Raw genomic sequence first — 13,595 nt, forward strand, 5'->3', positions numbered from 1 at the left:
ATCTCCTGGGATACAGTCAGACTGTTTCAGAGGGTTCCTTTTTCCCTTTTTCTCTCTTTTTTTTTTTAATGAAAGGATACTTTGGAAACCTCGAGTCCTCTTATCTGAAAAGCACAGACAGCCCAGCTCTGGGGGCTGCAGCAGGAGCAGGGGGGGCTCCTTCCCCACCTCAGCTGCCTCCCCAAGGGGACTGGAGCACTGATGTCACCCAACTGTCACCACAAAATGACACCTCATTTGTTATTTCTTTGCTTCAGCGAGAAGGGAACGGCACAAAGAGAAGGGAGAAGGAAAAATGCCTTTTGCCAGCACAGCCTGCAAGAGGGAGACTGAAGGAGGGATTTGGGAAGGGCAGGAGATGGACCTGGTGTCCTTCTCTCTCTTCCCATGGCCCAGAGGCTGGAAAACCCACAACAAAATCTCTGCTGTGTAATCCCATGGGATGAGGGCACAGAGCTGATGGTTCATTTGGCACCACTGGAATTCAACCACTGTGTGATCAAGGCCAGGTTGGACGGGGCTTGGAGCAACCTGGGCTGGTGGGAGGTGTCCCTGCCCATGGCAGGGGGTGGAATGAGATGGGCTTTAAGGTCCCTTCCAACCCAAACCATTCCATGATTCTATGATTCCTCCAGTGTAAACTGGGATAATATAGACAGGATACAAACCCCAAACCACAAACTACCACTCCTGGATGTAAAGCAACACCTACACCAGGCTGGGCCCCGAAGCTTCCCTACAGCAATTCAACACTTCAATCTCCCACTAAGCATTTATTTGGGTCTCTTCCACTTAATCCCCGGGTCCTGGGGATGGAAGAGGCAGGAGATGGGACATGACCAAGCTCCCAGACCACAAAGACAAGCCTGGAGTGGAGATTTCTCCTGCTCCCTCCCTCCCCAGCTCTGATCCATTACTCACCGAGGAACAGAAGGTGTTATAACAAACTACATTAAGCATATCTGCTATTTTTAGTTAAGCATATTGCATTTGCATACTAAATCTGAGGGGCCATATGTCTGAATGTATATTATTAAAAAGCTTCTTACATAATACACGGGGCAGGAGAAAGCAGCAGGACTCCAGGGCTGGAAAAGAGGCTTTGCTGGCCGGCCAGGAGCCAGCAAATAAATATTTCAGCTCCTTGCTTCTCTCCTATTAAAGCTTAAGCTTTAATCATTAAAAGTGAGGGAACAAGTGTCTCGTAACCTGCTTTGCTGGAGGGGTCACAGCAGGGCAGGGCTGCTCCTGCTGCTTATGGAGCACATAGGAGATAAACTCCCTTCCCACCTCAGCATCCTCTGGGAATGTGGGAGGACAGCCAAAAAATCAGGAGCCACCCCGGGATCTCCTCCATCCCTGGGAGCTGCTGCCAGAAATACAGAGCAGGGGAAGGAGGAGATATTCCCTCTGGAGGGGAGGAATGTTCCCAGAATCCAGAGCCGGGGGTGCCAACCCCCCTCCCGGGCACCCATCTGCCAGCTTTCTCCTCAGCGAGCTGCTGCCACCACAGGGACAGGAACGAGTCAAAATAAATAAAAATAAGGGAGGACAGGTTTTTAAAGGCACAGAAGCAGCTCCTGCCCGGCCCTCCCCCTCCAGGAGCCGCCGCTTCTCCCAGAACATCCTGAAATATTTAACAGTGGAAGAGCTGCTGCTAATTTTGGCTGGTAGAGGAGTCAGCTGGGAGCAGGTTTCCCAGGGCCAAGGATGGGTCGTGGCACTGCTGCTGCCCCTTTTGGGTGGGTGGATGGAGGGATGGATGGATGGATGGACAGACAGAGGGTACCAGGATGCCTCGGAGGCTGAGCCCAAGTGTCCAGCCAGCTTTTGGTATGGATGAAAGGGAGATCATGGATTCACAGCTCTGGGAAAACTTGGATTAACACAGAACAACCAGGTGGGAAAGGAAAGGGGTTGAGCAGCCACGTTTGAGGGGAAGTTGGAACCTGGAGATGAAAAGGTCAAGTATCTCAACCACACTGAAATCACTGTCTAAGAGGCAGCTGAAAGAGCAGCTGCTTGGAACGGGGAAAATGGAGCAGCAAAACCTGTCAAATGTCTAAAGGGTCAAAGATAAGGAGTGAAAGGAGCAGGTCAGAGTATAATCATAGAACCATGGAAAGGTTTGGGTTGGAAGGGACCTTAAAGCTCAACCTGTCCTTTGAAAGGACAACACCTCTCAGACAAGAACAGGTCATATCCTGGCTTCAGGACCACCAGGAGTGTTCTAACCTGTCCATGCAAAAAATCACATTCTCCATGGCCATGTATTGGTATCTCCAGCCCTTGTGATTCCCAGATTAATCACCCTCAGCTCAGAGAATCATGGAATCATGGAATGGTTTGGGTAGGCAGGGACCTTAAAGTCCATCCAGCCACGGGCAGGGACACCTTCCACTAGCCCAGGTTGCTCCAAGCCCCGTCCAACCTGGCCTTGGACACTTCCAGGGATCCAGGGGCAGTCACAGTTGCTCTGGTGATCCAGTCCAACTCCTGTGTGATGAGCAGGTGGGGACTATCTGCCCCCAAAGTTCTGCATTGTTACGTTTTACAGACCCCAACCTCAACCCCAAGCAAAGATTTTGCCTCTGGAACCCTCAGCTCTTTCCTTGGTACAGTCAGAGGGTCCTTGAGCCCATGGGAGCCACTCAGCATCCTTAGGGTGACAATCCTGGGATCACACAGGACTCCTGCATGTCAACATCCCACCCCGGGGCAGCCAAAGGAACAGATCCAGCACCCAAACCTTGGTTCACTCCTGTCCCAGCCCATCCCTGCTCCCCTGGGATGGAACCAGGAGCCAGGGACACAAATGTTCTTGCTTTTATGAGTTTGCAGCTTTCACGAGTTCAGTATCATCTTGAATCACAGCAAAAAGGCCTAATTATTTGGTTTATAATTGAAATATTTACAGGAGCCCTTGTAATATCACACAAACAGCCCTTCGAGGCCTTTCCTGCTGTTACACAAATAAATGTCTGCTCTGAAGGGCAGATGAGACACTGGAGATAAATCGTCCCTGGCTCCTGGGATGGAGCACAACAAACTGCTGGGTAATGGCAAAATGTGTCAGTCTTCCCCTTGGAAACATGCTGGGATGAGAGTTGGGAGTGGGAGAAATACATCTCAGTCAGGACATCATGGAAATAAACGGGGGGTTTTGCCATTTTTCCCCCCCAGGATCAGCTCTGACATCCCTCAGGATGTGGCTCCAGCACAAAGCTGCTCCAGCCCCAGCCTGGAATTAGAGGGAGTCACATCCCTGTGACCTGCAGGTCGTGGAGGGAGAGGTGGGGGAAGTGATGGAGAGAGGCCACCAGTGGAACACTCTGGGAGAGGGAGGAGCAAACTGGGACTGTCAGCCTGGACTGGATTCAGGTTCTGTAGCAGGAGCTGAAGTGTCACAAATAAATGAGTGTGGGGAGGATGCTGGATATGGAAAACACCATCACTGGGTGCAGAGCACCATGGAGCTCAGAACTGGGGGAGAAAATGGGATCCTTCCTTGAAAGTGAGACTTCCAAGTGAGCTGAAGGTCTCCTGGCCTGGATCAAAGGTGATCAGATCCCAGGGAAAAGCAGAGCATGAATTCTATGCAAGAGGAAACGGCCTCTAATTGTGCCAGGGGAGGGTCAGGTTGGATATTAGGGAAAATTTCTTCATGGAAAGGGTTGTCCAGCCCTGGCACAGCTGCCCAGGGCAGGGGTGGAGTCCCCATCCCTGGAGGGATTTAAAAGCCCTGTGGATGTGGCACTTGGGGACGTGGGTCAGTGGTGACCTTGGCAGTGCTGGGGGATGGTTGGACTGGATGATCTCAGAGGACTTTTCCAACCTGAACAATTCCATGATCCTGTGATTCTGTGCTACCTTTGGCCTCTCCCCATAAAGACCAGGACAGGTCCCTCCAGCTCCCAGCATGTTTTGGGATGAACACAGGGCTGTCCAACAGCACAAACCTCTTCCACATCCCCACTTCCAAACACACCCGGTTTGCTTCCCTCACACTGACCTTCCACTGGCAGAAAAGAGACCTTTCTGTACAAAAACACTCGAAAGAAGGCAATGGCAACCACTTCCCTTCCCTTCTCTGCTGCTCACTCTCCAAAATATCCGAGGAACTCCAACGTGGAGCATCATTTGTCACTGGGCCAAACGCTGCAGATGGCACTTTCTTCTCCTCAGCTTCAAAAGCCTCTCCTTAAATAGTAGTAGTGGAAGTAATAACCACAACAGAAATATTAAAACCCATCAACAAAACACAGGCACAGCCCTTTTGCTACAGCTCCTGGGGGGTTTGGTGGTGGCACTAAGAGCAACTTGAGATAGTCCTGAAACGCTTGGTTTTCTGCCCAGGGAGTGGTGGCTCTGCTCTAAAATACCTCAGTTTTTATTGCTCCATGGTTTTGGGATCTCACTGTGTTGCCAAAGGGCAGGAGAGACCCCCAGCCCTGGCCACAGCCATGACCAACTCACTTGACATCTCACTTGACATCTCACTTGGCCAACACATGAGAAAGGATTAGAAACGTGGCCTGGAGAGAAGAAGAAATGTGGCAGCAGGTCACCAGTGGCATCACCCACACCTCCCTCACCCTGCAGAGCCACAGCACAGCACTGAGAGATGAGAGATGCCCTCAGCACATCACCAGCTGTGAGGGATGGCCACCACCCACATCACCAACTGTGAGGGATGGCCTTCATCCATATCATCAACTGTGAGGGATGGCCTTCATCCATATCATCAACTGTGAGGGATGGCCATCACCCAAATCATCAACTGGTCAGGGATGGCCACAGCACACCAATAAATGATGAGGGATGTCCTGAGCACAAACCCAAATGACAAGGGATGCCCTCAGCCCATCACCAAAACCCTGCAACTGGTCTGGAGCCAACAGTCAGTGATGCCCCATGCAAGACATCTCCCTGCTACATCCCCCAAAGACCAGGAATCAAGCCCCAGTGAAGGTGCTGGTGTGTCTCATCCATCATTCCATAATAAAAGATTAGCTAATCAGGAGGGAAGGCTGTTGATGCAGGATCCTGGGATGATGCTTCTGGAATACCAGAGGACACCGACCCAGGTGTCTCCTGTCTCCCTCCAGCTCCCCAGATCCCAGCTGCAGTTTGCAGATGGATTCAGGATCATTCCCTCCATCTCAAACCATTCTTATGGTGAATAATAAAAGCCTTTTTGCTGTTTCCTCCTCTCAGAGGGAGCAGCTTTTCCAGGGACACCCGGGGTTTGTTAATCAGCTGGGAAACGCTCCGGGCTCAAAAGAGCTGGAGAAAGCGAGTTACTCCCTCACAGACACCTTGCTTTGCTTTCCTTCTGGGTTGTTTTTCTTTTCCTGTTCCCTTTTATATCTTAATTGATCATGAAATTAAGAACCAGCCCTTGCAAGGCAAACAAGAGTTTCATCTGCAAAAAAAAGCAGCCCTCAGGCAGCTGTGGCTGCAGCAGGAGAGCCCTGCTCCCACCACTCCCAGGATGGGATGGGATGGGAATTGCAAAAGCTCTGAGAAGCCCTGGAGTCAGCACAGAGCACATGGATTTTTTGGGAGTCTGTTCCTGCTTGGAAACGTGCTCAGGGCTCTGCAGGAACGTGTGGATGGGGTATCCATTGCCACAGCCCACCATTCCTGCTGCTCTCCCTCATTCTCCCATTCCCAGGAAATGTCCTGCTTATTTTATATTTACAGGTGAGTTTTATATTCATTATAATTATTCCACAAGCTGGGAAAGAAGCAGATGCACAAACCTGTGTCTTTTTTTCCCCTTTTTCCCAAACTCTGGTGAATGCCTGGGGTGTAAATCCAAAACCCCCCCTGGGATCACACCAGGAGCTCGGGGGGTTCTCAGCCACGACCTGGGGGAGCTCAGGCTGCTTCTCCACTTCAGTTCAGATCTTTTGCAAGCAAAAAGAGGCCTGGAATCATGAGGAGCCACCACCAATCATATTAACATGCAGAAGTAGCTGGCAGTGAGCGTTTGTGCCTCTCCACAGCTGGAAAACCAACTGCTCCAGGGGTTGGGCTCATTAATGCACCGAGCACAGAGGCTGCACAGCTGGAGAGCAACTGGGGGGGCTTTGGGGAAAGGGGGGACATGAGACCCTGGAGCTAAATCAGCTGTGTCTCCTCGCTGGCAGATCCTTGCAGGGAGGTGCTGGATGCAGCAGGAACAGCCCCATCCCGGCAGCACAAGATGCTGCTCAGATCTGTTTTGCCTGGCACGGAATCCTGGAGGGCAGGGAAAGAAACATAAATCAAAGAAACCATGGAAACGCTCCCAGTTTGTGCCTGAAGCAGTGAACTTCTACAGGAGGAGCCTTCAGGGCTGGCAGCTTTGGCCTCCAGGCACCTGGGGTCATCCAAGCCTTCTCCAAACCCTCTGCAGGATCCCAGAAATTATCAGGGCTTTTGGGAGTAAGGAGGAGGAACAGCCCAGTGCCAAGCCAAAAGCACCGTGGTGGTGCTGGTTGTGATGAGGGAACGTGGCTGATTTGTGCTGCAAATCCCTCTGAACCTGTGTTTTTATTGAGGTAAATAACAGCAGTCCATAATACTCTGGGATTGTCTTCTAAGTGGATTGAAGCTCCAGCTTTATGGATTTCCTGCTCCTCCTTATGGCCATTTCACAGCATGTTTCTCCCTCCCCCTCTTTTTTATTCATTGTGTTATTTGATTAATTGCTATAAAACGTTCGCCTTTATCCAATAATTCCTGAAACAAACACAGAACCCTTCACTTTATTTCTTATTTCCAGCCCTGTAGCCCAGTGATTTCCAACTTACTGGGCTCCTGTCCCAAGTCACTGGATAATTCCTTGGGCCACTCCAGAAAGATTACCCAGAAGTGTCTTCCCTTTCCAATCCCTGCTATAAATTAGAGGGGGTTTGACTGGATTTGATGGCATTTCTGCCTCTTTCCCTTCCAAGTGCAACAAAACAAACCCCCTCAGCAGCTCCACAGCTCCCTGGGGCCTCATCCTGTAAAACAAAGATGGGAAACTGGAAAATTTGGGAGACCCTGTGCCATATGTGTAGGTTCCACCTACACTCCTCCTCAGTCTGTGGTTTGTTGTTTCCTTCTCTGTTACTGGAAGGAGTTTTCCCTGGTATCATTTTTTTCCCATGTTGTAAGATTTCTAGGGGTTTTTTTGGTTGTTTGCATTGTGATTCCCAACTGGAATATCACAGAATCCCAGGATGGTTTGGATTGGAAGGGACCTTAAGGACCATCCAGTGCCACCCCCTGCCATGGGCAGGGACACCTTCCACCAGCCCAGGTTGCTCCAAGCCCTGTCCAACCTGGCCTTGGACACTTCCAGATTTATATCTGGGACAGATCAGGTTTATTCCAGGAATATCTAAAGGTTTTCTTCAAAGTGATGTGAAGATTTCAGCCACAATTATTTCCCCAACTCTCTCCACGTCTGGGAAGCTCAGGGTTAAAATAAAACGCCGGAAAATTCTGGTTCTAGAAGCGCAAAAATCCCGAAGCCGCAGATTTCCCTCTCTCTTCCTTTGCATCATCACTTTTTTTCCCACCCCCCTCACGATTTTGACAGCCCTGACACAATATTTTTGCACGCCCGAGGACGGCGAGGCCGCCTGATGCCCCGACATCCACACACAGCCAAATCCCCCCTTCCCTTTGCACTTGGAAATCCAGACTGAAGCTGTCTGTGTGCCCTGGCTCTCCCAAAATTAGGCTGCACAGACATTTCACATGTTCAAACAACGGCTTCGCACGTGAAGACGCTCGAGCAAAAGGAATATTTTCCTCTAACAAGTCATTTGTCAGACAAAATATTTCAGCTTCCCAAGATATCAATGGATACTCTGGTTAAAGACTTCCTAGGATGACAATCCACTTCATTCTGTTTGCCCAGTCAGTGATAATTAAATCTCTTCTTGCATTACAAACCATATGCCAACGTGACACGGCGGCAGCAGCTCCGGGAGCAGCCCCATCCCAAGCTCCAAACCAATGTTTTCCTTCTTTGCTTCTTATTTGCATTGCAAAGAATGACTTGAAAAAGCCAAGCTGAGATCCTGAGGCAGCAGCAAAAGGAGGGTTTGGGGAGTCCACACTTCAACTGTTTGCACGAGGGGCCATGAAGGAAAACGTGGTTTTGTGGCATCTCCAAATCCAGAGGAAAAGCAAAGTAGCCTCGGGGTTAAATACAGGACCAGATGCTGCTGTTTAAACTCGGTGTTGATTAAAATCACCCCCTTCTGCATTTTAATATGATTGGTGGTGGCTCTTCATGATCCCAGGCCTCTTTTTGCTTACAAAAGATCTGAAGTGGAGAAGAAGCCAAAGGATCCACAGCTGCTCTGTGCCCACGGGGTCTGAGGGGCCTGGGTGAGGGAGGAAAGGTCCTATGGGGTGTCCTGGCCATGGGGGGGATGGAGAGGCAGGGCCTGGAGGGTTCTTTGGGTCGGTGTTTCCTCTGGGACAGACCCTTGCAGGAAGCACAAGCCGAGGGCACCATCATGGACCAGAGAAATGAATGTTATTCCACGTGAAGACCCCTCTGTGGTGATGGAGGTTGGTCCATCTTTAGCATTTCTGGAGCCCTAACGAGGTGCAACACCAGGGCTGAGACAGCAGCTGGGTGGGGACAGCCCCAGAAAGCTCTGGGAAAACTTGGACTAACATGGGACAACCAGCTGGGAAAGGAAATGGGCTGAGCAGCCACATTTGAGGGAAAGCTGGGAACTGCAGGAAAAAAAGGTCAGGTGACTCAACCACACAAAAATCATTGTCTAAGAGGCAGCTACAAGAGCAGCTGCTGGGCCCAGGATGGCTCCTGGGAAAATGGAGCAGCAAAACCAGTCTGTGAAACATCTGAAGAGTTAAAGGAGGGAATGGAGCAGGTCAGGTTTTAATCACGGAATGCTTTGGGGTGGAAGGAACCTTGAAGACCATCCAGTCCCATGGCTGGGACATCTTCCACTAGCCCAAGTTGCTCCAAGCCCTGTCCAACCTGGCCTTGGACTCTTCCAGGGAATTAAAAACTTAACTCCTTCCACCCTGGAGGTTCTCCAGGGCTGGAGCTCCCCGTGCCCACCTGCCTTTGGCACTGCAATGCCAACATCCCACCCCACATCCACCTTCATCCCTCTCCACAGCCAGGGTTGGAGTTCCCTGCTAAGGGCTCCGTGCCCTTGGCAAAGCCTTTCCTTAGAAAGCCAAGTTTGGGAAGTCCCAGTGGCAGCAGCTGAGGAGATTTAATTCCAAACACATTTACATTATTATGCAAATATTTGGAAATAATCAACTCCTTCACTTACCTACTAAGAGCTGAGTTAAGTGTTTCCATGGGAACAGCAACTATTAACCACTATAGTTAATATTTTGGATTCTGGTGGTGTCCAGAGAGCTCCATGAAGATTGAAGACATCTTGTACAAGGCACTGTACAAACGTGGGAGATGAAAAGTCTTTTGTTGAAAGGCAAAGATTAATGTTTTACAGGCTTCAAAGTCAAGTACCAGCTCTACCTGGGCCTGTAAGAACACGGCCAAGTTTCCTTGTAACGAGTCCAAGAGCTTCTCCTCCACCATCTGACCAATCCAGGCTCTGTTTTTATAGTTTTGCCTCGAATCCTGTGAAATTTCATGTCTGAGTGGACACTCGGGTGCAATCCACATCCCAAAATATCAACCCAGTTCCAGGGATGTGAGAATCCCTCCCTGTGCCTCTAATCCTTAGCTCAGTACAAATTCCAGTGCAATATGTATGAGATCAGCAGTGGGGAGGTCACGGGGGGCAGGACAATCAACAGAGGACATTGTTCCACTGTTCCCTTCCACGTGGGCTCAGAAGCCAAGTCTGCACTCAAAAAGACCCTGAAGGCCACAAGATTTTTGACAGAACTGAAGGCACTTGGGGTTGGGTTTTTCTCCACCTCAGGTTTGAAGTCCACAGCCATGGACAGGCCTCCTTTGCCACAGGCAGGGCTTGGAGGTTGTCTGAAGGGAGCAACCAGAGCAGCAGCTGCCATCTCCCCTGGCCTCTAGATGAGAGTGATGCCCACAGATGTGGAGGTACCAGACTGGAAGCCTCCTCCCACAAGACTTGGTTGATCCTCCTCCCTATTTGTTTCCCTCCTAATTAATTTCTTCACTTGCTTATTGCTTCTTTTTTGCCTCCTGTGTCATGAGAGGCTGATTTACCCACCCAAGACTGAGCCACCTTTCCCAAAATCACAGAGGGAGGGAAGCACAGCTCTGAAGGCAGCACATTTCTGGGTGGGTTCCTCCTAAAGATTCTCCACAAGGCAGCTCCCAGGGCTGTGGAGAACCTTCCTCTCCATGGAGAACCTCAGAGGGGACCAATAAAAACCTCTGCTCTGGAGCCAGGCTGGGAGAGCTGGGGGGGGTCACCTGGAGAAGAGAAGGATCCAGGGAGACCTGATCCAGAGCCTAAAGGAGCTCCAGGAGAGCTGGAGAGGGACTGGGGACAAGGGATGGAGGGACAGGACACAGGGAATGGCTTCCCACTGCCAGAGGGTAGGGATAGATGGGACATTGGGAAAGAATTCTTGGCCAGGAGGGTGGGGAGGCCCTGGCACAGGTTGCCCAGAGAAGCTGTGGCTGCCCCTGGATCCCTGGGAGTGTCCAAGGCCAGGTTGGATGGGTTGGAGCCACCTGGGCTGGTGGAAGGTGTCCCTGCCCATGGCAGGGGGTGGCACTGGATGGTCTATAAATTCCCTTCCAACTTAAACCAGTTTGTGATTCCACGATATGAGAACCCAGCGAGGTTGAACACACAGAGCTCCAGGGGTGTCTGTCCACCCCTGGGACACCCCTGAGCCATCAGTGAAGTGGTTTCCTGCCCCCACGAGCTCCCCCAAGAGAACATCAGAGGTAGATGCTCTTCATCTCCCCCCCTCTGCACTGTGAACAGCCTGTAAAAGGACAAGACTCCCAACCAGGGCACCAGAAATGATTATTCCAACTGAGGGTTTCCTCCCCCTCCCCTGGGCCAGGTCAGGTTGACTTGGAGCACGAACCACAAACTGGAAGGCAAAGCTCCTGCTCTGAAAGCCTGAGGAACCCGACCTGAGTGCCAGGACCATGGGAAGCTGCTGGAATTGGGAGAGTCAAACCCCACACAGATAAATTTTAAGTTTTGAATGACTCCAACCTCCTTCTCTGCTGCTGAACTGGAGTTTGAAAGGTGCTCGAGGGTGACAGAGCAACGGTGACACAAGACCTGAAGTGATATTTACTCCTTTTCCTGATACCAAAAATAAACACAACCTCCTCCTCCTCCTGAACAACTCTCCCCACAAAGCTCTGCCTCGAGCTGCCAGACAAAATAGAGGCTGGCAATTTTTCCAAGGTTTTTTTTTTGGATGTTTTGTTTCAAATGTCAACAGTGGCTTCGTGAGAACTGCAGCTGCCACTGCTGAGGAGCTGATAAGGTTTGCCCTCAACGAGTGGGTGGCTTTGGTGGCACGTGTCACACTCCAGGTTCATTGAAGGAGCTGGCACCAGTTCTGCCAGCAATTCCCACTGTGGCACCTGGGTTGGGATGGTGGGAACTGGGAATTAGGGGATTGGGACTTTGTTTTGTTTCTTCTGGAAGTTTTTGACTGCACCATTTGTTGTTTATTCAGATTTTGTTAATAAAAAGCTGTGTTTTTTTCCTTTTCCACGCTTCTACCTGAAGTTTCCTGATTTCTAAGTTGTAATCTTGGTAAACTAAGACACCATCCCAACCCGTGAGACTTGTGGGACAGCCCAAAGCTCCAGCTTTCCTGGGCAGCACCTCCTGTGCCAGGACCAGTGCAGCCCTCAGAAGATGCTCAACCCAGTTGATTCCATCCATCCCAAATGCTCCCAGTCCAAAGAACCCAGTCCTTGACCCACCCAAGCAGCACTAACACAGCAAAGACAACTATCAGGCCAACAGATGTTCCCAAATTCCAAGGAAGAGGAAAACACAGAGAGCAGCTGGAGGTCCACCCTGAACCTGGCCTCCAAAAAATGCTTTTCCAAGGAAGAGGGATGTGCTGGAGCCTCTGAAGGAGACACCACACCTCCTGTCACCCAAAAATGCCCATCCTTGTCCCAGAACAGGTGGTGACACTCCTGTTTGGCATCCCAAACTTTGGTGCCAAGACACCCAAGCCCAGTACTCCAGGATGAGCTGAAATACAGAAATGCTGGTCCCAACTGGTAGCCACAGACACCAAGAAGAAAATCAACTCACTTCTGTAAAGACTGAGCTCCTCTTGCTTTCAAGAGCTGGTTTAGATGTTGAGTGGGATGGGATGGGAATGTCTTTCCAAAAAAATCACCGGAGGAAAAAGAAGGTCTTACCTGTTTCTCCCCAGATTGGCAAATATTCATCCTGCTGGATGTCCAGCATGATTTCCAGCCCATTGCCTGTCCCACCCTTCACTGTGGTGAGGAGAGGCCGCCCTTCTTCTCCTGAGTTGAACATGTAGCATTTCCCATATCTTGTAAACACCTGTGGGAAGAGAAAAATGATATAATATTTCCCCAATTTTCTAAATACCTGCAAGGAGAGAAGAGAGAAATGACATAATATTTCCCATATAATCAACCCCTGTTCCCATGTGAGCAGGGGCAGAGGGATGGGAAACAGCCACAGCTCCAAGGGAAATATCCCCAGATAAATCCACCCTGGTTTAATCACTCAGTGCATCATGTTCTCCTTCCAGATAATAAAAGATGGAAGACAGGAAGGGAAAACTGTTTTAGAGCAAAGAACAAATGTCTTCAGCAGCTCGCTGGAGTCAGATCGTGTTAAATCTCTGAGAAACAAGCTGTGTTTGGGCAAAAAATAACCCAATTCCCTGGGTTTGTGTGAGGCCACCACTGCTGCACGTCCCTGCCTGCAGACACAGAGAGGGGATCACCCCAACAGGTGGAAACTTGAGCCCACACTCACTCCATGCTCATCCAGCTGCTGAAAATTGACCCCTGCAGGCACAGCTCCCAGCCACGGGAATGATCCCTGTGCTCTCCTGACACAAACAATGCAATCATCCCTTAATTCCTCACTCCCACGCCTTGGCAAATTAAATTAGAGTTTAAAACACTTGGGTAAATGAGGGAAGATCTCTTCCATCAGGACAGAGGGGGGTCCTGGGAGTCCCCAACACCGGCACTGGGTGTTCCCTGTGTCCCTCGGGATGACAGTGGGGAGTTCTGGGCGTCCCCAAATCTGGCACTGGGTGGGGTGACAGTGGGGGAGCCCGAAACCTGGCACCAGGTGTTCTGTGTCCCTTGGGGTGTCCTGAGGGTCCCCAAACTTGGTACCATCACTTTTGCTCCTCTTTAGTCTCATTTTGCCCTGTTCCTTGAAAGAAACTCTGGGCAAAGCCCAGGCGGGGGCTTCCAGGCCACCACTGGTGACATCACCCTCCAAGTGGGGTGGACAAAGGTTTCCAAGAGGGGGACACACAGGTTTCCAAGCAGGGTGGACACATGGGTTTCTAAGTCTGGGGGACAAGGGTTTCTAATTTGGGTGGATGTGGTTTCCAAGTGGGGTGGACATGAATTTCCAAGAGGGGGACACACAGGTTTCCAAGTGGGATGGACA

The 13,595-nt window shown here is 50.5% G+C and overlaps 1 protein-coding gene across 2 annotated transcripts in view; it reads right to left on the minus strand.

Moving 5' to 3' along the window:
* Positions 1–13,595, minus strand: part of LOC113976779 (acid-sensing ion channel 2) — a 367,873-nt gene that overhangs the window by 27,379 nt on the left and 326,899 nt on the right. For both annotated transcript variants that reach the window (XM_027702295.1, XM_027702296.1), the window contains exon 2: positions 12,347–12,497. In XM_027702295.1, the coding sequence (XP_027558096.1) occupies positions 12,347–12,497 (151 nt within the window). The remainder of the gene's footprint in view (positions 1–12,346; positions 12,498–13,595) is intronic.

Source organism: Neopelma chrysocephalum, unplaced genomic scaffold (assembly GCF_003984885.1).
Source record: "Neopelma chrysocephalum unplaced genomic scaffold, ASM398488v2 Primary Assembly neopelma1_182, whole genome shotgun sequence".
NCBI classification, from domain to species: domain Eukaryota; kingdom Metazoa; phylum Chordata; class Aves; order Passeriformes; family Pipridae; genus Neopelma; species Neopelma chrysocephalum.